Genomic DNA, 24,740 nt, shown 5'->3' on the forward strand with positions numbered 1-24,740 from the left:
AGTTGCCTCCTGAAAAAGCACCTTTGGAACAATCTTGACCTGGTGACTGAGAATCTCCACAGACTTTTAGCTATACAATTTGGGATGGACACCCTTTGAATAGTGTGGGAGGAGGAATGGATTTCCAGAGGGAAAAATTGCAGACTACAGGAACCAGGAGCGCTACTCAGGTGACCCTGAGGACAAAGAGATACCTCCTTCAATGACCTTCTAAAAGGATGCAAATGACCAGCTGTCTGCAAGGAATATAAATCCTTCCATTCCCCACCATCCAGTCAGAGCTGAGGAAGCTTCTTGGATGAGAAGCGAAACGTCTTCAAATAAAAAAAACAAACAAGAAAGTCCAGTTGCCTCCTGAAATAAAACCATCTTTGCATCTAATTATCTTGTTTTCCTTGTTTACAAGAACAAATAAACATGCATAAGATATATTTTGATTGTACCTATAGGAACCTATTTATCTGAGAAATTACATACCGTTATCAAATAGCTTTGGCTTCCTTTTTTTCTTCCACCAACTCTCAGAACGCGTCTGGTAAACAATCATCTTCCTTTAACCATCATAGTTCCACCAATTGCTCAGAGGTCGTTTCCTTGGTCATCTGAACACTCATCATGTACTACAGGTATAATCTGTAGACCAATGTCCCATCTTTTAAATGGCCTTTTAGAAAAGGAGAGGGGGGAAAAAAAGAGAAGCCACAGATAAAATCTCGGCAATTGAGTAAGAAGTACGCAGGGGATGAAAACACAATAATGCCAAAAATGAGTCAGAATTTGCCTAATAATTGCCGTGCTTGACAGAAAGTAACTGTGAATCATTGATTTGCAAAAACACATGCTGTGTGGTTCCAGAAAATAAAGGCAACTGAATTTTGCAAATACAGCTGACAACTGTATTTATATCTCTCTTTGATTCTTTTTTATTTTTATTTTTAAAAGCTCTCCTGAATGCTCATTTTGAAAGAAATTATGAAGTAACCAAGCTGGACGCTGGTCAAAAAAAAAAAAAAGGCACCCAGAATCAAATCTTTAGTAGTCTGGGGCAACTCAGAACAATACAAAAAAAAAAAAAGGACACTTGAAACTGTTATTCATCACAATGCGGTAGCATAAGTTGGTCGGCAATTACTTTGACCCCCACGGTTTTTACAGAATAGAGCGCTCTGTACCGTTTCTCAGCAATTGTCTCTTCCTTCTTAGTTGATAACTCAAAGGTTTTCGGTGAGCTGGTAGGCAGCCCTTACCCGTTGGGAAGTAGGTGATCATTTTGAACCAGCCAGGCTATTGGCTGGTTGAAGTTGGGGCCAAAATGGCACATTCAATGAGTGACGTCTTCATTCTTTAAACGTCAAATCCAGTGGTGGGATTCAGCCGGTTCAGTTCGGTTCGGGCAAACCGGTAATGGTGACTGAGGGAGGCTCCGCCCACCCGCCCGGATTAATGCGTGAGCACTGCATATGCGCGAAAGGCCGTGTGCATGCACAGAGTAGTCATTACCAAACACAATTCAGTCCTGAAGAAACTTATTTTATTAAAACAGCTGAGAATTAATCCATTCTCAGCTTAATCCAAAACAAATTCTTTGGCCTTATCACCAACCTTTGATGTCATTGGCAACCTGACAAAGGCTTTTCTTGGCAAAAACCCCTCTAAGTTCAAGATATGCTGACAAGAAGCAATGGAATCAACATTGCTTTTCTACAAAGAACCCAACGGCTCATTGCTGCTCTTTTATGTACACTGAGAGCGTATGCACCAAAGGCAAATTCCTTGTGTGTCCAATAAAAAAAAAATCTATTCTATTCTAAAACACGAGAGTATCCCTACTACCAATCTCCATGGCGTTCACACTGAGATCACTAACAGGTGCCCTTTTCAAGTAACTTCTGCTTTGAAGGCATTGCCATGGATGGGCCAAGAACCTCTTTTGCAGTAAACTCAACCCTTCGGGCAGGTTTCCTTCTGGGGTCTGTCTGTCATTTGTGATGATGGCAAATATCAGCCATTTCCTGAATAAGCTTTAATGAATGGTCTCTTCCAGGATTTATTTGCAACTCTGTTTTTATTATTGGAGCAGGATTTTAATTCATTAAACTGGGGAATTCTTTGTTTTTCTTTAATGTTGGCTGTTTTGATATGACTTTGATTGTATGCGATTTTATTCTTTTAAGACCCCCTAGGAGTTATTTTTTGGTCCATAACATTGAATTAGAAATATTTCAGATAAATAAAGGCTTAAAAATATGCCAATCATGGCTTGTAGACATTTGAAATTAAGGAGAGATCAAAGATTCCAAGGAATGGAGTTTATTTTTAAGAATGCATTTAGCCAGGTGTGTCCAATCTTGGCAACTTTAAGACCTGTGGACTTCAATTCCCAGCATGTCTGGCTAGGGAATTCTAGGGGCTGAAGTCCACAAATCTTAAAGTTTCCAAGGTTGGACAACCTCAATTTAGATATTACGGACTGGGGGAAAAGTGAGATCTTCTCCTTTCTTGCTTTGTCCCATCTCTGTTCTGGGCTGCATAAACAGCGGGATAGAATCAAGATCACGTGAAGTGTTAATACCACTTTGTAATGCCTTGGTAAGGCCACACTTGGAATATTACATTCAGTTTTGGTCACCATGATGTAAAAAAGATGTTGAGACTCTAGAAAGAATGCAGAGAAGAGCAACAAAGATGATTAGGGGACTGGAGGCTAAAACATATGAAGAACGGTTGCAGGAACTGGGTATGTCTAGTTTAATAAAAAGAAGGACTAGGGGAGACATGATAGCTGTGTTCCAATATCTCAGGGGTTGCCCCAAAGAAGAGGGAGTCAAACTATTCTCCAAAGCACCTGGGGGTAGAACAAGAAGCAATGGGTGGAAACTAATCAAAGACAGAAGCAACTTAGAACTAAGGAGAAATTTTCTGACAGTTAGAACAAGTGGAATTTTCTGGCAGTTAGAATAAGTGGAACAACTTGCCTGCAGAAGTTGTGAATGCTCCAACACTGGAAATTTTTAAGAAAATGTTGGATAGCCATTTGTCTGAAGTAGTGTAGGGTTTCCTGCCTGGGCAGGGGGTTGGACTAGAAGACCTCCAAGGTCCCTTCCAACTCTGTTATTATGTTATGTTTGTGGGTCACCTTTCTTAACCTTGGTTTCTTTTGATGTTTCAGACCAGCAAAGGTGACGCTCTCGCCAACCGTGTGCAGAACACTTTGGGCAACTATGATGAGATGAAGGACCTGCTCACCAACCATTCCAACCAGAGCCACCTTGTCGGCATCCCAAAGAATCCTGTGCCGCAAACCCCGGTAGACAAAAATGAGCCAAGTTTTTTCCCCGAGCAAAGGAACCGGATGGTCGCGCCCCACCAGATGGGTGGGAACACCTCAACGGCTATGCCTCCCCCGTCTTCCCTGTCGTCCAATTCAAGTTTGCTGAATGGCCACCAGAGCAGCAGGAAATCCAGGACGGACTGGTCCCGTGGCAACCACAGCTCTAGTGGTGGCCAGTCGAACCCGCCCAGTAGCCAGCCCAATCGGACCAAACATAGCGCTTCTCATGAGCCAACCCAAGGCCGATATGAGGACCTTTATCCCTGCCAGAACGAGCCGCAGAAAACAGGAGGAGGGGAGGAACTCAACACCCCACCTTCGTCTTCACATTCGAGGAGGCACAATCACTCCAAATCCACAACGGCCGAGCACTCCTACAAAGAAACCACCCACTCCAAGTCTCCGGTGGATCTTGATTTCCTGAGCCATGGGTCTCCTCTTCCTTCTACGTCTTTGCTATCCGCTGCCAACAATCTTTCTAACCAGAACTTTCCTCCTGGACTCCACTGTAAAAGCAGTATGATCCAGCAGAAACCCACTGCTTACGTTAGACCCATGGATGGCCAGGATCAAGTCCCAAATGACTCCCCAGAACTAAAACCACCCATAGAAACTGAGGGGGTCTATGGAAACCAATCCTTTGGAAGTCTACTGGAAGGGAAAACCACCGGATCCAGTTCTAAGAATAAACTACCAAAGCTTACCATTCCTCAAATGAGTGAAGTAAGTGTTAGCCTTTCTTTCTTTCTTTCTTTCTTTCTTTCTTTCTTTCTTTCTTTCTTTCTTTCTTTCTTTCTTTCTTTCCCTTCCCCCCCCCCTCTTCTCCCGGTACTCATGTCTTTCCAATCTATTATCTTTTGCATTTTTCTTGGCTTTATAGCAGTGGTGGGTTTCAATTTTTTTTACTACCGGTTCTGTGGGTGTGGCTTGGTGGGCATGGCATGGCTTGGTGGGTGTGGCTTGGTGGGTGTGGCAGGGGAAGGATACTGTAAAATCTCCATTCCCACCCCACTCCAGAGGAAGGTTACTGCAAAATCCCGATTTCCTCCCAATCAGCTGGGACTTGGGAGGCAGAGAATAGATGGGGGCGGGGCCAGTCAGAAATTTTACTACCGGTTCTCAGAACTACTCAAAATTTCCACTACTGGTTCTCCAGAACTGGTCAGAACCTGCTGAAACCCACCTCTGCTCTATAGAACAAAGCCAAGTAGAAAACATATCTCCTATTTTTATTGATTTATTGCCAATGTATTGGTGGGTTTGTCCAGTCTCTGGTTTGTTTTGTCTTATCAGCTGTCCTTATCCCAAAGGTGTTTGTTTTTTCCCCAAAAGTCAACTGGACTTTGTTTTTCCTTGAAGATGTCTCATTTCTCATCCAAGAAGCTTCTTCGTTTCTCCTTTAGAACTCAAGAAGGTCCTTGGATGAGAAGCAAAATGTCTTCAAGGAAAAACAGAGTCCAGTCACCTTCTAAAGGAAGCATCTTTGGGACAACCATGATATGGGTGACTAAGAGTCTCCCTAGACAATCCGCTGTCCTTCTTGCACAGAAACGAGTTCCTTAAGTTCTTTGTTGGCACTAATCGCCGTTTTCTTAAAAAAGAATAACACGAGTGTCTCGGTGGGATTACAAAACACATACACACCCACAGCCATCCTTGCATGTTGTGGCATCCTGAGCCAGATGGAGTCACTGTGGCCTTTCCATGGAATAAAATTGTGTGCCGTTTTGCCACGAAGTTGGACCATTGGAAGTTGAGTCAACTTAGCAATGACTGAGGTGCCCAACAGAACTGTTCGTGGTGGTGATTTCTTTGCCCTTTCAAACTGACTTTCTTGTCACTAATTCTCATGATTCATAGCCGGCATGACTTTTCAGAAGCTGGTTCTGAGTGTTTGCAAGAAAGTAATGTTGGGGAGAGAAGAGATGTGGGCCAAAGCGAAAGGATAGACTTGAACCGTTTGTAATATAGGCTGTGGCAGAACCCAAGACGTTGGTTTCGGCTTTAGATCCACGGGGAAACAAAACGTTCTCGCAGAACCAAAGAATACCCTGTTTACCACTGAAAGGTAAGAGCTACCTGTGATAGTGGACAGCTGGAGAATTAATAGTGAACCAGGGTGGTGCGAAGGCGCGTTTCTTTCCATTTGCAAATATCACGGGTGTTTGACCTTAAGTCAATGGGTTGCCGCTCGGAAAAGGGAAAGAAAAAATAAATAAAGACAAGGGATTACAGATGCTCAAGAAGCTTGAGACATTTTGTGTCAGTCTGCACAGGCTTTCAAAAATTGACCTACGGGAATGTCCAAAACACCTTGTTATCTGCTTCCCGTTTTGCAAAGTATCAGCTAAAAGGAAGAGTGTGGTTGTGGAGTTGTTTAGTTTTGCATAGTCTTCTCTCCCTCCCTCTCCCTCTCTCTCCCTCTCTCTCCCGCTCTCTCTCTCTGTCTCTCTGTCTCTCTCTCTCTCTCTGTGTTGGACCATACACTATATCTTAGTCTTCTTGTGTAATCCTAAGAGGCTTTGTTGGCAATCGGTGCATTTGGCTTTCTAATTAAAGATAGCATTTCTTTTTTGTTGCTGCTGTTGTTGTTGTGAAGGCAAAAATAGGATTTATGACTTGAATAGTATTAGAATAAAGAATGAATAGATAACTTGTGAGGGGGGGGGGGGAAATACGAAGCCATGTGAAATATAGCAACGTTTTGCAGAAACCAAGAGAACCAACCTGGTGTATATTTACTCACAAGCAATTCCCACTGGAGGATCTTGAGGGGACAATTAATGCCTGATTCCATTCCGATTTGAAGAATGCTCTTTTGGCATATGGGCAGAAACTTCTCATCCTTTCGAATGCGCTCGGTGGGGTTGGCTTTGATTGGGTGATTCCAATCGATATTTTGATGTGGGAATTTAATTCCCCCATTCGATGGGGTTGCCCTCTGATCCTGCCTTGGTTAGCAAATACTTGCACAATTCCAAGGATTGCTGAAGGATCCCTGATGGTTAAGCTCAGAGGTCAACATACACAATTCTTCTTCCATCCTAGAGCAAAAAACAAAACAAAAAAACTTGCCAAGGTGTAGATAGATTTCTTTTCTTTGGAAGTTGGACTGTTGTGGGGCAAATCCCAGTTTTTTCCTCACATCTGCCCAGATCTTTTCTTCTCTTCTCTTCTCTTCTCTTCTCTTCTCTTCTCTTCTCTTCTCTTCTCTTCTCTTCTCTCCTCTCCTCTCCTCTCCTCTCCTCTCCTCTCCTCTTCTCTCCCTTCCCTCTCTCCCTCCCTCTCTTCTTCCTTTCCTTTCCTTTCCTGCCCTTCCCTTTCCTTTCTTTCTCTTCCTTCCCTTTCTCTTCCTTCCCTTTCCTTCTCTTCCTCCTTCCCTTTCCAATAGTCTTCCTTTCCTTTCCTTTCCTTTCCTTTCCTTTCCTTTCCTTTCCATTCCATTCCATTCCATTCCATTCCATTCCATTCCATTATTTTTTACAAATAACTCATGGCAGCAAGCGTATTGTCCTCCTATTGTCACCCACAAATGATGGGTGACAATAGCCATCTAGCCCCACCGTAAGGTTAAGGTGGGGCTAGAACTCACCGTCTCCTGGTGATCGGCACAAAGTCACTCAGCAGGTTTTCATACCTAACCTTAACGCTAACTTTAACCTAATGCAGGACCAGAACTCATAATCTCTCATTTTCTAGCCTAGTGGCTTAACCACTAAACCAAACTGCCTCTCAGTGCCAGGTCCAATGTGAATCCGAGGAGGGGGGAGGGGGGAGGTATTTAGCTTTTGAGAGATTGTTGGCGGATCAGAAGCAGAACAAAACAATAGAACCCATCCAGAGTCCCTCAAATCTTGGTTTCAGTGCCAATAATATATATATATTATATTAAATATATTCCAAAGGTGTTTATGGCTGATGTCAGCTCTCCTATCACCTCTATGAATAATTGTTTTGAGTCTGTAATTTTTTCTGACTGGTTTAAAGGAGAAAGCGAAGAGTGGGGTGGGGTGGAAATCCCTCACCATTATTTATTCACATTCCAAAGACCAACGAAGACAGATGTGTTTTGCAGGAAAGTTTGGAAAATGTTCTGGGAACAGCCTCGGAAAACCGGGGGGGCGGGGCGGGCGGGGGGGATGAGGCCTATTTCTATCAAGTCGAAGCTGAGGGTTATTTGCAGATGGCGGTTTTATTAGAAAAATGTATTTGTTAATGAACGGAGCTTCTTTGTACACGATTGCCATACAGATGTTTCTGTTTATTTTTACCTTGGGTTAGAAATCTGCTGGAGGATTCTGAGGCAATTTGTCACTGCTATTGTTTGGCAAGGAAATAATTGCATGCAAAAGAAATAATGAGATTGCAAAAGCAGGGGGATCTGTTTGCTCTACTTGTCTATTATATATATATACATATATATATATATATATATATAGGTCTTTGGTTATTCGGGTTTTCTCCCGCGTAAAATTGGAAGTGTCTTGGCGACGTTTTGACTAAGTCTCATTCGTCATCTTCAGGCTTCAGCTTCGTGCTTCTGGGAGCAAGACACTTCCAATTTTACGCGGGAGAAAACCCGAATAACCAAAGACCTACATACAAACACCCGCGAAAACCTCAGAAAACAAATATATACCAGCTCAAAACCCCCTGCCACTCAAATCCCCACCAGCTCAAATCCCCCTGCAACTCAGACTAATCTGAGCACAACCAAGCCCCCACCCAAACAGGACACACCCCCAGCCAATCAGAGCACAAAAAAATCCCCATCCAATCAGAGCACAGCCAAGCTCCCACCCAATCAGTTCAAACCCCCACTAGCAGTTAAAAAGGAAGAAACAGCTGCAATCACACATTGCTCCCAGAAGCACGAAGCTGAAGCCTGAAGATGACGAATGAGACTTCGTCGAAACGTCGCCAAGACACTTCCAATTTTACGCGAGAAAACCCAATAACCAAAGACCTACATACAAACACCCGCGAAAACCTCAGAAAACAAATATATACCAGCTCAAATCCCCTGCAACTCAAATCCCCACCAGCTCAAATCCCCTGCAACTCAGACTAATCTGAGCACAACCAAGCCCCCACCCAAACAGGACACACCCCCAGCCAATCAGAGCACAAAAAAATCCCCATCCAATCAGAGCACAGCCAAGCTCCCACCCAATCAGTTCAAACCCCCACTAGCAGTTAAAAAGGAAGAAACAGCTGCAATCACACATTGCTCCCAGAAGCACGAAGCTGAAGCCTGAAGATGACGAATGAGACTTCGTCGAAACGTCGCCAAGACACTTCCAATTTTACGCGGGAGAAAACCCGAATAACCAAAGACCTACACACACACACACACACACACACACACATATATATATATATATATCCCCCATTTTAAAAAAAAATTGAACGTGAAAATTGAAGTCGGAATAGAGCATTGAGGGGATGTTCCCTGCATGGGTATAATAATCAAGGTTAATGACAGTATCACAGGCTGGATTCCAGACCCCTTGAACAGAGGAAGAAAATAGATCCATGTGGTAAATAGATTTGAAAAATACAGATTAACAGAGTTGGAAGGGACCTTGTAGGTCATCTATTCCAACCCCCCCCCCACTCAAGCAGGACACCCTACACCATTTCTGACAGATGGCAGTCCAGTTTCTTCTTGAAAGCTTCCAGTGATGAAGCTCTCACAACCTCTGAAGGCAACTTCTGTGCCATGGGTTGACTGCTCTCACTGTCGGAAAGTTCCTCCTTATTTCCAGGTTGAATCTCTCCTTGATCAGTTTCCATTCAGATAGATAGATAGAGGAGAGAGAGAGAAAGATGGATGGATGGATGGATGGATGGATGGATGGATGGATGGATGATACATAGATATAGAGACTGATAGATGATATATGAGATAGATAGAGAAGATGGATGGATGGATGGATGGATGGATGGATGGATGGATGGATGGATAGATAGATAGATAGATAGATAGATAGATAGATAGATAGATAGATAGATGGATGGATGGATGGATGGATGGATGGATGGATGGATGGATGGATGGATGGATGGATGAATAGATGGATGATAGATAGCACACACAGGCATAAATTGAAAAAGAAATAGCAGTCGCCTTCCAAATTAAAACAATTCAATTGCCTTGCTTGTATACATCATTTACCTTTGATTTCTAATTTACGATTGATTTCAGCAGGGCCTGATGGGGACAGCCAAAGGGCCAGGTGTGGCCCCGAGGAACCCCCTCTAAAATGCCCAGGTCTTGTCTACGCAATGTTTGCAACTGTGCAAGGATGGAAGTTCTACCTCGTTTGTCGCCGCCCGCCCCTTAAAGCATTAAGGAGGCAAGCATCTCTTGGCGTTCCTTCTAAGAAAAAAATATTTTGACAGGCTCAGTATACAGGGAAATGATAAGCTTTTGTTACACGCTTTACAAATCACTCTGCTATCACAGAATGCTTTGATTAGTCCTATCTCTGCAAGATAGATCTATCCGCACTCGGGGCCAGCACTCTTTCGGGATTAAAGAGTATAGAAAATTGACAGGTAGATAACCATATTGATCAGCTCAAGCTGAGCAGTAAATGCCAGCAGCTTTATATCAGAGGTATCAAATTTTACCAGCACGGTCAGTTTAATAAGGGCATTTTGGGAGGTACTTTATTGTTTTTGTTGGAAGGAAAAGGAGGAGAGAGCACAGAATAAACCCAGGTTAATTAATGCCTCCTTTTATGTCAGTGTGCCAAAAAACGTGAGGTTTTCTCTTTATGGGTGGATCTTTCATTTCTTTCCCCCCCCCCACTTTTTTTTAAAGGTCTTTTAGTTTTCCTTTTTTAAAAAACAAACAAACAAGAACTTCAGAGGGTGAAAAATAATGGACTGGAACAAGCATTTAGGCTGAAATTCTTTTGCCGGGTTCATATTTCAAATAAAATTAAATAAAATAACCGAAGCCCAAACCCAAGCCGGAGCCTCAGCGCTAAAGCTGTATTCTTGAAAGCAGGGCCATGTGGTTTATATTTGTAAATATTGTGAGAAGCAGTGCTTTTGCAGTTCATCTTAATGAAGAACATACGCTAGCACCACGAGAGAGAGAGAGAGAGAGAGAGAGAGAGAGAGAGAGAGAGAGATGCCGAAGGGTTTGGTTTAAGAGCCCCGCACATTTCCCCCCTGTTCTCACTAATTACCTAGCAAAATTCTGGAAGAGACCTCTAACCAGCATTTAAAAAAAACAAAAAACCAACAATCTGGGGGAGATTAGAAGTCAAGATGGCCTTGTTAAGAACTTGGATATGTCTTGATTTTGGTTTGAACGTCATCCTGACATCTGAGACTGGGTTCAATTATCAGGTAGGGAAGAGTTTTTCCAGTCTTGGCGACTTTTACGATATATGGACTTCAACTTCCAGAATTCCCCAGTCACCTTTACTGGCTGGGGGATTCTGGGAAGTAGAAGTCCACATGTCGTAAAGTTGTGGCGTTTGAGAAAGATTGAGGAATGGGTTGTTGTCACCCAGGCCCAAGTAGGTAGTAGTAAAGTCAGTCACTTTAAAAACAAACAGACTTTATTAGAACAGCTGAGAATTAACTCATTAACTCATTCTCAGCATAGTCCAAACTAAATCAAAGCAAATTCTTCATAACACATTTTTTCAGTCTTATCACCAACCTTGGTCTAATTAGGCAAACTGCCAAAGCCTTTCCTTGACAGACCCATTAGTGGTGGGATTCATTTTTTTTTACTACCGGTTCTGTGGGCATGGCTTGGTGGGTATAGCATGGCTTGGTGGGCGTGGCAGGGGAAGGTTACTGCAAAATCCCCATTCCCTCCCCACTCCAGGGGAAGGATACTGCAAAATATCTATACCCATCTTTCCAAGCGGTTTCGAGTGGGGACCATGTCCCCACCAGGATTATACTTCATACATCCTTGTCAACCTTGCTTAACATTCCCCAAACATCTTTTCCCCATTTTTCTTCTTCCATCTCCCCAGCTAAAAATAGGATGTGTTTTTCCACTAAACTTTCATCTGTCTCTTCAGTCTCCCTTTTCGCATTGACACAACCACCCAGGAGGCCCCCCAAGAAATCATCCACGAATGTAGACATCCCTGTTGAGATACCAAGGAAGCGCTTTCTTATGCTATTCCTTGCTAGCACCAAATTCCATAGCTCTCCGCCTTTGCTTTGCTAAATTCATTCCTGTCGTGGCACAAAAGGGAAGAGGTCAGGGGAGGGAAGAGGAAAAACAACCTATGCAAGGGTGGGCTTCAAAATTTTTAGCAAGGGGTTCTCTGCCGAGTTGCTGGATGGGCGTGGCCATGGTGGGCGTGGCCTGGTCGGCTCCTGCACCATGGCGGGGTGTGTATGTGTTTTTGCCCTCCCCGGGCTCCGGAGGCTTTCCTCGGGCCTCTGGGAGGGTGAAGCCCTGGCCTCCCCAGGCTCTGGAGGCCAGATATGGGGCCATTTCTGGCCTTCCCGAACTTCCAGTAGGCCCATTTTTTGCCATCCCTAAGCCTCTGTACGTGCCCTGAACTTACCTACATCCAAAACGAGCCGCGTGGGAACTCCTAGGAGGGGAGGGGAGGGGTGGGCGGGGCCAGCCAGAAGTGGGATTTGAGATTCTCCAAACTGCACAGAATCTTAGCTAGAGGTTCTCTTGAACCCCTGCGAACCCCCAGCAGCCCACCGCTGAACCTACGCTTCCTAGGATGGCCACTGGTGAAGCAGTGAAACGGAAGGGGAAAAACTATGATTGCCAGTTAACTGGGCTAATGGATTGGAACCGGTTTCCTTTTTCTCTTTCTGCTGGACCCAAGAAGACCAAGTTTGTTTGTTTGTTTGTTTGTCAAACAAGATAACAGGTATAGGTAGAAACATAAACATAAACAAAGGAAGTAAGTACAGATAAATAAGGACAGTAGGACAGGGACGGTAGGCAGGCTGGTGCGCTTATGCATGTCCCCTTTACGGACCTCTTAGGAATGGGGTGAGGTCCACGGTAGACAGTTTGAGGCTGAGGATGTAACCATGGAGGATGTAACCATGGAGTCAGGTAGAGCATTCCAGGCATTGACCCCTCTGTTGCTGAAGTCGTATTTACTGCAGTCGAGTTTGGAGCGGTTGACCTCGAGATTGTATTGATCGTTTGTCCGTGTATTATTGAGGTTGAAGCTGAAGAAGTCATTGAAAGGCAAGGCGTTGTAGCAGACAATTTTGTACACTATGCTTAGATTGGACCGTTGGCGGTGCAGTTCCAGATTGTCCAAGCCCACAATTTCAAGGCTGGTGGAGTAAAAGATTCTATTGTGAGCAGAGGAGTGGAGGACTCTTCTTGTGAAATACCTCTGGACCCGCTCAATCGTGGTAATGTCCGATATACAGTGTGGGTTCCAGGCAGATGAGCTGTGTTCAAGAACTGGTCTGGCTAAGCTTCTCCTAAAGATTGGCAACCTGGTGGCGTCCTTTTCTCCTGAACACCATTTCAAAGCCACTTGGAGAATGAGAATGAATAGTTCCTGTCCACGAAACATGAATGCTGAGTCCCTCAGGCTTCCCAAGCAATTTTTTCTCCCTTCTGAATTTTGCTTCACTTTCTTGGCACAAGAGACAGCGCTATTCAGTTAAAGAGCTGCATTTAAATAACTCACTCTGCAACATTTTAAGAGAGGAAAAAACAAGTTTTGCAGTCAATTCTTCAAATTAATAGGAATTGCAGAGTAACCACTTAAGGAGAAGGGGAAGAAAAAGAAAGAAAGAAAATTTAAATTTCCGTGGCTCCCTCTAAATAGGAAACAGAGCTGAATCCAACCAGACGGGCAAAGAGTTTATCTCTTAACTTTGTTGTGTTGTTTTTTTGTGGGGAGGGGAGGGAGGAAACACAACGGCCCCAAGGGCAAGTTATCCTCTCAGCTTGCAGGGCGAAAAGGGAGATCTCAGCATATTTAATAATAATAATAATAATAATAATAATAATAATAATAATAATAATAATAATAATAATAATAATAATAATAATAATAATAATAATAATAATAATAATAATAATAATAATAATATTTTAATTTTTATACCGCCCTTCTCCCAAAGGACTCAGGGCGGTGAACAGCCAAGTAAAAACAATACAATATATTACAATAAAAACTATTTAAACAACTTATTCAATGTGGCCTAAATTTAAATATAAAATACATAATATAAAATAACCCCATTTAAAAACGAATTAAAAAACCCCTATCAAGCCAGTCCTGCTCGGAAGAATAGGTATGTCTTCAGCTCGCGGTGAAAAGTCCGGAGGTCAGGAAGTTGTTGAAGTCCTGGGGGAAGCTCGTTCCAGAGGGTAGGTGCCCCCACAGAGAAGGCTCTCCCCCTGGGGGTCGCCAGCTGACACTGTTTGGCTGACGGCATCCTGAGGAAACCCTCTCTATGGGAGCGTACCGGTCGCTCTTCTTCTCTCCCAATCATTCTTCATACAAGTTATTGTAATTGTATGTAATCAGTGGTGGAATTCAGCCAGTTCTCTCCGGTTCGCCCAAACCGGTTGTGGCGGCTGCGGGAGGCTCCGCCCACCCACCCGGATGTAATGCGCGAGAACTGCGCATGCGCAGAAGGCCGTGTGCATGCGCAGATGTGTTGCATGCGAGCGAAGCGATCGTGCACACTCACATTTGTAAACCGGTAAGGAAGATAAGTGAATCCCACCTCTGTATGTAACCATTTGGTGTGAAAATTTCAGGAGAACAACAGAATAACAGAGTTGGAAGGGACCTCAGAGGTCTTCTAGTCCAATCTCCTGCTTGAACAGGAGACCTTATACCATGTCAGACAAATGACTCTCCAGTCTCTTCTTGGAAACCTCCAGTGATGGAGCACCAACAACTTCTGGAGGCAAGCCGTTCCACGGGTTAATTGTTCAAACTGTCAGGAAATGTCTCCTTATTTCTAGGTTGGTTCTCTTCCTTGATGAGTTCCCACCTTTTCATTTTGGAAAAGTCATTTTGCATGATATAAATTGCCGTTGGGGAAAACCCAGTGGTGGGATTCAAGCCGGTTCTATCCAGTTCGGGCAAACCGGTAGCGGCGGCTGTGGGAAACTCCACCCACCCACCCGCATATCATCATGTCCCATTTTTGATGCTCTGCGCATGCGTGCTCACATTTGCAAACCGGTAGCGAAGTTACCTGGGAAAAATCTCTTATCCTCACCAGCAATACCCAAAACGAAAGGGCTTCCATCTCTTTTGAGGCATTTTCTTAACTTGGGTGCCATCCTGTTTTTCCTTTTTCAATACTTGGTACCATCCAATCAGAAGTATCGTCGAAAACGTGATCTCATTGGATTGGATTGCCAATTCGATCTGGTAACGAACTATCTAAGCTGAACGGAGTTTGTCTTCAACCCAATCACATCTCTTCCTGAATTGTGAGTAGCAGATAGCTATACTTTTCCTACTTCAGGAAGCACTCAACTCACAGTCACTCATTTAGTGACCAACTGAAGTTGCAACGGCACTGAACAAAGTGACTTATGACCGTTTTTCACACAACCATTACAGCATCCCCAAGATCACACGATCAGAATTTGGATGCTTGGCAACATATTTATGATGGTTGCAGTGTCATGTGATCTCCTTTTGCGACCTCCTGACAAGCAAAGTCAACGGGAAAGCCAGATTCACTTAACAGCCGTGTTCCTTATTTAACTCCTACAGTGATTCACTTAACAACTCTAGCAAGCCAGGTTGTAAAAAGGGGCGAAACTCACTTAGCAACTCCCTTAATTAGCAATGAAGATTTAGGGCTGGGCCATCGTAAGTCGAGGACTAGCTGAATAAGGGCATCGGTAGGGGACCTTCCATGAAGATTAAAAAAATGTCTTTTTTTTTCATCCAAATTTCTTGAACGCCAGAGGACGTTCTGAAGGGGCTGCTTTTCAATCCAACTGTGAAAATTAAATACGGACTCAAAGGGGCTAGTCCCTGGGATGAGGGACTGCTGTGGAATTAGCCTCTCTACAATAGGGATATCTGAGAAAAATGAGAGAATGTGAAACACTTTCTGGGGGGAAAAAAAGAAAGAAAAGTGCCTATCGCTGAAAAAGGGAACGCAAACCAAATGAATCATTTTGGACATTTGGATAAGTAAATGATAGTCCTATCTTATAAATACATTCTTTCTTTACAAAACGAAAAAGAAATGGGAAGGGATCCATTTTTTTTTTCTTTCTCCTAGAAGCTTTCAGAAACAAGGCAGGTGGGAATAAGAGGACAAAGCGATGTTCTGAATTAAGGCTCCGGAGATTAAAATGGAATTTGTCTTTGGTGCATAGGCTCTCAGTGTACATAAAAGGAAAGATACGTTCGTCAAGAATCATAAGGTACAACACTTAATGATAGTCCTAGGGTACAAATAAGCAATCATAGAATAGAATAGAATAGAATAGAATAGAATAGAATAGAATAGAATAGAATAGAATAGAATAGAATAGAATAGAATAGAATAGAATTCTTTATTGGCCAAGTGTGATGGGACACACAAGGAATTTGTCTTGGTGCATGTGCTCTCAGTGTACATAAAAGAAAAGATACGTTCATCAAGAATCATAAAGTACAACACTTAATGATAGTCATAGGGTACAAATAAGCAATCATAGAATAGAATAGAATAGAATAGAATAGAATAGAATAGAATAGAATAGAATAGAATTCTTTATTGGCCAAGTGTGATGGGACACACAAGGAATTTGTCTTGGTGCATACGCTCTCAGTGTACATAAAAGAAAAGATACGTTCGTCAAGAATCATAAGGTAATACACTTAATGATAGTCATAGGGTACAAGTAAGCAATCAAATCATAGAATAGAATAGAATAGAATAGAATAGAATAGAATAGAATAGAATAGAATAGAATAGAATAGAATAGAATAGAATAGAATAGAAATTCTTTATTGGCCAAGTGTGATTGGACACACAAGGAATTTGTCTTGGTGCATAGGCTCTCAGTGCACATAAAAGAAAAGATACATTCGTCAAGAATCATAAGGTACAACACTTAATGATAGTCATAGGGTACAAGTAAGCAATCAAATCATAGAATAGAATAGAATAGAATAGAATAGAATAGAATAGAATAGAATAGAATAGAATAGAATAGAATAGAATAGAAATTCTTTATTGGCCAAGTGTGATTGGACACACAAGGAATTTGTCTTGGTGCATATGCTCTCAGTGCACATAAAAGAAAAGATACGTTCATCAAGAATCATAAGGTACAACACTTAATGATAGTCATAGGGTACAAATAAGCAATCAAATCATAGAATAGAATAGAATAGAATAGAATAGAATAGAATAGAATAGAATAGAATAGAATAGAATAGAATAGAATTTTTTATTGGCCAAGTGTGATTGGACACACAAGGAATTTGTCTTTGGTGCAAACGCTCTCAGCATACATAAAAGAAAAGATACATTCGTCAAGAATCATAAGGTACAACACTTAATGATAGTCATAGGGTACAAATAAGCGATCATAGAATAGAATAGAATAGAATAGAATAGAATAGAATAGAATAGAATAGAATAGAATAGAATAGAATAGAATAGAATAGAATTCTTTATTGGCCAAGTGTGATTGGACACACAAGGAATTTGTCTTGGTGCATGTGCTCTCAGTGTACATAAAAGAAAAGATACGTTCATCAAGAATCATAAGGTACAACACTTAATGATAGTCATAGGCTACAAATAAGCAATCATAGAATAGAATAGAATAGAATAGAATAGAATAGAATAGAATAGAATAGAATAGAATAGAATAGAATAGAATAGAATTCTTTATTGGCCAAGTGTGATTGACACACAAGGAATTTGTCTTTGGTGCATATACTCTCGGTGTACATAAAAGAAAAGATACATTCATCAAGAATCATAATATACAACACTTAATGATAGTCATACGGTACAAATAAGCAATCATAGAATAGAATAGAATAGAATAGAATAGAATAGAATAGAATAGAATAGAATAGAATAGAATAGAATAGAATAGAATAGAATTCTTTATTGGCCAAGTGTGATTGGACACACAAGGAATTTGTCTTGGTGCATATGCTCTCAGTGTACATAAAAGAAAAGATACGTTCATCAAGAATCATAAGGTACAACACTTAATGATAGTCATAGGGTACAAATAAGCAATCAAATCATATTAGGAAACAGTCAATATAAATCTTAAGGATACCAGCAACAAGGTTACAGTCATGCAGTCGTAAGTGGAAGGAGATGGGTGATAGGAACGGTGAGAAGATTAATAGTAGTAATAATGCAGACTTAGTGAATAGTTTGACAGTGTCGAGGGAATTATTTCTTTAGCAGAGTGATGGCGTCTTTGGGAAAAAACTGTTCTTGTGTCTAGTTGTTCTGGTGTGCAGTGCTCTATAGCGTCATTTTGAGGGTAGGAGTTGAAACAGTTTATGTCCAGGATGCGAGGGGTCTGTAGATATTTTCACAGCCCTCTTTTTGACACGTGCAGTATACAGGTCCTCCATGGAAGGCAGGTTGGTAGCCATTGTAAATAAGAGGGAGCATTTATAATGGTTCATTCCAATGATCCTGTCCTTGTCTCCCCCCCCCCGCAATACCTCCCGCCCCCCCGGTCCAAGGAACAAGGCCTTTGCAAAGGCTAGAAACGTTTCCACTTTCATACATAATTAACGGGGCTTCTGTAAATCATTCTTTTTTATCTGTCAAACATTGTAGCACATAACCCTCCGTTGATTGTCACGGGAGTCATAAATAAACAATGGATATGTCCACCGATGTTTGATTTTGAAACATCTATTGCAGTTGGGGGGCTTAGCAAATCTGTTTTAGTCGTGTAAGGACTTTCCTAACACTCTGGAATGTAGGAAACGGACAAATCTTGGCATTTTGCGTTCTGACGAGTGAAATAGGGGAGATTAGAGGGTTCGCACCACTCTGGTTTGCCAGTTCTTTTTTTTTTTTCGTTTTATTTTTTTCAAAATCCCATGTGGAAAAGGACAGGCCTTTCCTCACGCCTAGAAATCCATGGCTGCCTAGTTTTGGATTCTTAGATTCCTTTTTTGCAAGAATTTTCATGGCTTCTAATTTTTTTAAAAAAATGCCTGGATGTCATTTTAAGCCATCCGTATTTCAAAATCTGGAGGAATGAAAAAAAAATATGGGATAATTTCCCACTAGTTAATGTAATGCAAGTTGGGCTAGTTGAAGGAGTTGGAAAGAGTTTAAAATATTGAAGGCAGAATTATTGTGATGGTCTAATATTTTCAGCAGTGTTCTTCTACTAAGGGAAAGGGAAAGGTTCCTCTCACGCATATGTGCTAGTTGTTCCCGACTCTAGGGGGCGGTGCTCATCTTCTTTCCAAAGCCGAAGAGCCAGCGCTGTCTGAAGATGTCTCCGTGGTCATGTGGCCAGTATTGGGGTGGGTTTCAAAACCCGTTGCTACCGGTTCGCTCATGGGCACACGCACATGTGCAGAAGCATCTGGGCGAGTGGGCGGAGCCTCCAGCCACTGCCGCCACCAGTTCGCCCGAACTGGGGCAAACCAGTAGCAACCCACCAGTGGCCAGCATGATGGAACGCTGTTCCCTTCCCACCAAAGGTGGTCCCTATTTTTCTACTTGCATTTTTTTACGTGCTTTTGAACTGCTAGGTTGGCAGAAGCTGGGACAAGTAGTGGGAGCTCACCCCGTTACGCGGCAGCACTAGGGATTCGAACTGCTGAATTGCCGACTTTTCAATCGACAAGCTCAGCGTCTTAGCCACTGAGCCACCGTGTCCCTCTGTTCTTCTACTAGAATAGACTTAATGGCATCTCTTCCTTTCTTCCTAAATGTTCACACCCATGCATGAAAAATTTCCTTCCTCCCAAGAACAGGAAGCAGGAACTGTTGAATGAGAATGATATTGAAATATTGAATGGCACTTTCTGAGTTATCAACATACTACCTCCTTTTCTACAGGGAACTGAAGTTATAGTACATAATCATCTGTGGTTAATGATTTGACTAATCAGAGTAAATAAGTTGTTGGTGGGACTGCCCTTATTTAATATAGATTTGCTCAGGATTGGAGTCTTTAAGAAAAACAAAATCCTTCTAGAATTGAGATTCCCGTGAAATTTACATTGAAAAACAACAACAACAACAACAAGTGTGTGTAGGAAAACCTTTTCCCTTTGACGTTGCCTGGTAAATGCCTGATAAATCGGGCATCAGAAATGTCAACAGCAGCTATCAATACTCAGCTGGTTTTAAACAGAGCGCCTCGAAACCAGGTTCCAGCACAGACACCTCCTGATAATGACATTTCCATAGGTGCTTAAGTTCAAATTAACGGTTCTAAAAACCCAAATTAGAGTCAAACATGATGCAACCAATTTACTCAGCACAACAATCACAGGCAATGAAAAGTGCTCTGCTAGATTGCTGCTTAAATCGTATCACCGTGGCTGCCTCGGTAGGGGACCAGTGTAGAATAATAATAGCTGCTGGCTAAATGTAATTTAATTATTGGGGAAAGAGGGTGTGGGGGGGAGATCTTGCATTGTTTAAAAAGAAACATTTGTTTTCCTTTCCTCCACCAGGTGTTACAAAGCTTTCCGAGGTAGAAATAATGACTGGCAGATGCTGGGATACCTTGGAAATGATGCCCTGGATTGGGTTGAATTGATGATCTGAATACCTATGTATTATTTGGTGTCTCTTTCTTATAGAGCTTAGAATGATCTATAATACCATGTTTCAGGGGTGAAATCCAGCAGCTTCTGACAGGTTCCAGAGAACCGGTAGCAGAAATTTTGAGCTGTTCGGAGAACTGGCAAATACCACCTCTGGCTGGCCCCAGAGTGGGGTGGGAATGGAGATTTTGCAGTATTCTTCCCCCAGGAGTAGGGAGGGAATGGGGATTTTACAATATCCTTCCCCTGGAGTGGGGTGGGAATGGAGATTTTGCAATACCCTTCCCCCAGGAGTGGAGTGGGAATGGGGATTTTGCAGTATCCTTCCCTTGCCATGCCCACCAAGCCACACCACACCACGCTCACTAAGCCACGCCCACAGAACCGGTAGTAAAAAAAATTGGATTTCACCAATGGACATGTTTCCCCGAAAATAAGACCTCCCTGAAAATAAGCCCTTCCCAAAAATATTGAAATGCATGCGCAGCCGGTCCCCGCCATTTCCTCTGGTTCGGGTTAGGGAGACAGAGCTGGAAATCAGGTAAGATGGCAAGAGGAGACCCGTCTTGCTCCACGTGGCCCAAAATAATAAGACCTCCCTGAAAATAAGGCCAAGCACTTATTTCGGGGTTCAAAACAAATATAAGACAGGGTCTTATTTTTGGGGAAACACAGGTAGAAGAGACACATTGCATTGTGTCTCTGGAGATTCTCAATCATACAAGTCATGGTTGTCCCAAAGATGCTTTTCCAAGTGGCAACTGGACTTCCTTGGTTTTCTTTTTCTTCTTGAAAACGTTTTGCTTCTCATCCAAGAAGCTTTTTCAGCTCTCCTTCAGTTCTTCATGAGAAGCAAAACATTTTCAAGGGGGGAAAAATGGAGAAAACTCAATTGCCTTTTGGAAAATCATCTTTGGGATCACCCCGTTGTATTCTTCCATTTACTCTGTCCCATTATGGATCATTCGCAAGGGATCCCTTCAGAATCTCCCATGGGCTTTGGAGATGATCTCACAGGAAGTCCCATCCCCGGGTTTTAGTGGTCCATATTTTTCTGGGTCTGAATTTCTACTGTTGAACTCTAATTTCTGAGCTCGAAGGCAGAGCTTAAGGGTGGAGTCAAGAGAGGAATCAGTCTAGAGTAGTTACGTTCCCACAAATACTTCAAGTCCAGCCCCTCTTGAATTCCCTTGAGTGTTATCTAACACCAGTTTAATGACTAAATTCTTCTGTATAGGCATGAGGAGTACAGTAGACTAGACTACTAGACTAGACTAGACTAGACTAGATTAGACTACAGTAGGCTAGAATAGAGAGAAGAGAAGAGGAGAGGAGAGGAGAGGAGAGGAGAGGAGAGGAGAGGAGAGGAGAGGAGAGGAGAGAAGAGAAGAGAAGAGAAGAGAAGAGAAGAGAAGAGAAGCAATTTAAAATCAGGCCAGGGATGAAGAGAAGAGAAGAGAAGAGAAGAGAAGAGAAGAGAAGAGAAGAGAAGAGAAGAGAAGAGAAGAGAAGCAACTCAAGAGCAGGTCAGGGATGAGCAGAAGAGAAGAGAAGAGAAGAGAAGAGAAGAGAAGAGAAGAGAAGAGAAGAGAAGAGAAGAAGAGCTGGAAGGGATCTTGGAGGTCTTCTAGTCCAACCCCCTGCTTAGGCAGGAAACCCTACACCACTTCAAGCAAATGATTATCCAACATCTTCTTAAAAACTTCCAGTGTTGGAGCATTCACAACTTCTGGAGGCAAGTTGTTCCACTAATTAATTGTTCTGACTGTCAGGAAATTTCTTCTTGGTTCTTGGTTGCTTCTCTCCTTGATTAGTTTCTTGCTCTGCCCTCAGGTGCTTAATAATAATTAAATAATAATAATTTGGCAGGATTGCAAGGAAGGCTTGGCTTACATGCTGTCTTTAGCAAGACCAGTCCACTCCAGGTCGATCTGTGTGCATATGTTTTGGGTTTCTGTCTATCGGCAAAACATATTTACCTGAGAAAGGTATAGGTGAGCTAGAAGAACACTGATGTCAACCTTTGGCAAAGAGGCAACACAGGAGGGGAAGAAAAAATAGGCTAGGGTGAGTTGCTCGCTCTTTACACTGCTACGGTTGATTGGGTATTCTCATCACCCTTTGTTTAAAATCATTTTGGAATTAATTGGTGTTCATTAGCATGAGCCTTTGTAGAGAGTTGCAGAAACAGTCATTAATGTAGCTAATAAACATAAAGAAGAACTGGAAAAGGATCCTATTACCGGGTCCCTGCAGGCTGTTAACTAACATTTTGAATAAGAATACATAAACATAAATTAAACATTTTTACCCAGTGCTAAGAGAGTGAAGAGTTTGCTTCCTATCCAAAAAAAAAGAAAAGAAAAGTAATATTTGGAAATATAGGACATCGTCTTATTTATTTTTTTACCCAGATAGGTTTTGTATGCAAAGATCCAATCTCTGTTTACATATAATCAAGGAATAAAATCCTTGATAAACTGATGCTTCGACTTACTTATGAAATACTAACGTGATACGTTGGCTTAGGGACAGATTGGAGTTGGCAGGGCTGGTTCGAGGGAGGTGTTGATGGAGGTAGAGAACAAGGTGACCCCATTCTCCCAGTTGCAGGTAGAGAAACCAGTTGAACTTGGAGTCAAACTGGACCTCAAAGGTCGGTGTGGAATGGAATTCTCCACCACATTGTAGGCAGAGAATTGAATTAGGAATGGAATGGAATGGAGTGGAACAGAACGGAACGGAACGGCATGGCACCGCACAGCAGGGTATGGCATGGCACAACACAGCACAGCACAGCACAGCACAGCACAGCACAGCATAGCATAGCATAGCATAGCATAGCACAGCATAGCATAAATATAGGAGAGAGTAGAGTAGAGTAGAGTAGAGTAGAGTAGAGTAGACTTTACCTATATCTTCTGCAATGCATATATGCTACCGTTATCCTTCGACACTGCATTTCTATAGCGGAAATTCAATCTCCACCGACCCTAAGACATTTACAAACTGAACAATTGCAGAGGACTGTCACAAATAAAACCCCGAATATGGTATGATCGTATTTTTTTTTTTAAATGTGTATCCTCCACAGTTATGGACCTTTTGATTTACCAAAGAGACTGTCGAAAAGCTTGCCTTCCCATTAGCATATTTTTAAAGGGGTCAGGGACCCTAAAGAACTCCATGTTTATTTGATGTCCTCCAGCTGCATAATCCGTAACCCTTTCTGGTCATGTTGGTGTCGAAGTTAAACCGCAGGAAGGTTCTTAATCAACCTAAATGGCCAAATTATTCCGAGGCTGAGCTTGAATTTTCCTTGTCATCATTTGTCATGGATGCCTGTCACCGATCATCTGCAAATAAGGTCAGGCTGATCAAAATGCATTATGCAGATGAACGTGGATACAACACCAGCCTTGCAACGCGCATTGGACGACAATCACTCCTGGCACTAACTTGCAATCTCACAATCCTCCAGATCCGTTAAGCAGGTAGAGATTCCGGAGAACTGGCGCACACACTGCACACGGGAGGTTGAAAGTGATAACTTCACACAGTTGGCCTCCAGCGATAGACTTCACCGTCCCAATAAAGGAGAATTAGTTGTAGCTCAGGGTTGAAATGCGGGGCTCCTTGGTGCTCTCTCTGAGCTTGGTTGTTTCCTTGCAGGCGTTTCATTAAGCAAACTAGGTAAGATGATCAGTGCTAGAAGGGAGGAGGAGGAGGAGGTCTGTAGGATCCCTGGTGCTCTTGATTTTTTTCCTTGCAGATATTTCATTACCAAACTAGATAACATCATCAGTGCTAGAAGAAAGTGAGATTTGTGGTGGTGGTGGTGGTGGAGGAGGAGGAGGAGGAGGAGGAGGAGGTGGAGGAGGAGAATGACTACGGGGTCCTTGGTGCTGAGTTTGGTGATTTTCTTGTAGACGTTTCATTACCCAACTAGGTAACATCATCAGTGTTAGAAGGGAGAAGGAGGAAAACTATAGGGATGCTCCCTGTAGTTGTTGTTTCCTTGCAGATGTTTCATTACCAAAACTAGGTAACATCATCAGTGCTAAAAGAAAGGGAGGAGGAGGAGGAGGAGAAGGAGGTGGAGGAGGAGGAGGACTGTTTGGTTGTTTTCTTCAAGATGTTTCATTACCCAAACTCGATAGTATCATCAGTGCTAGTCCTTGCATTTCAACAAACATTCTTGTGGGAACCCAAGAACAAAATCGAATTAAAAGGCCGAGATCTTTCAGACGTTGCAATACTTAGCAAGAATGCAGTAATGAACTAATTGTCTCCTGCAAACTCCATTCCCCTGTTGCTCCCCTTTTATTCCCTCTGGGAGGGGCCATTCATCATCCACCTGTGGCCTTACTCCCAAGTCGACCCTTGTTCTTTAGCTGTTCCCTTCGTCTGGCAATTCTGCGCATGCGCACACTGGGAACAGGCTCCAGCTTTTTGTCTGCCTCACTGAAGTCCGACTCCGAAGGCAGCTGACAACTGTCAGACGGCCCTGGCCCCCTCTCTGCCTCCGATGCAGAGCCCTCATCAGAACCTTCCCCAGACTCCAGGATTGGCTCATGTTGCCTCCTCACTGTCCGAATCTACTGCCAGATCCTCTGGCCGCTGGCGGGCCACAACAGGAAATTCTGGTATCCATTGTACCTGGACTACTCATA

The 24,740-nt window shown here is 42.7% G+C and overlaps 1 protein-coding gene across 1 annotated transcript in view; it reads left to right on the forward strand.

Annotated features, from left to right (window-relative positions):
- Positions 1–24,740, forward strand: part of AFF2 (ALF transcription elongation factor 2) — a 340,517-nt gene that overhangs the window by 105,503 nt on the left and 210,274 nt on the right. Inside the window, exon 3 of the mRNA XM_058196752.1 lies at positions 3,170–4,054. Coding sequence (XP_058052735.1) covers positions 3,170–4,054 — 885 coding nt within the window. The remainder of the gene's footprint in view (positions 1–3,169; positions 4,055–24,740) is intronic.

The sequence above is a fragment of the Ahaetulla prasina genome, chromosome 11 (genome assembly GCF_028640845.1).
Source record: "Ahaetulla prasina isolate Xishuangbanna chromosome 11, ASM2864084v1, whole genome shotgun sequence".
Taxonomy (NCBI): Eukaryota; Metazoa; Chordata; class Lepidosauria; order Squamata; family Colubridae; genus Ahaetulla; species Ahaetulla prasina.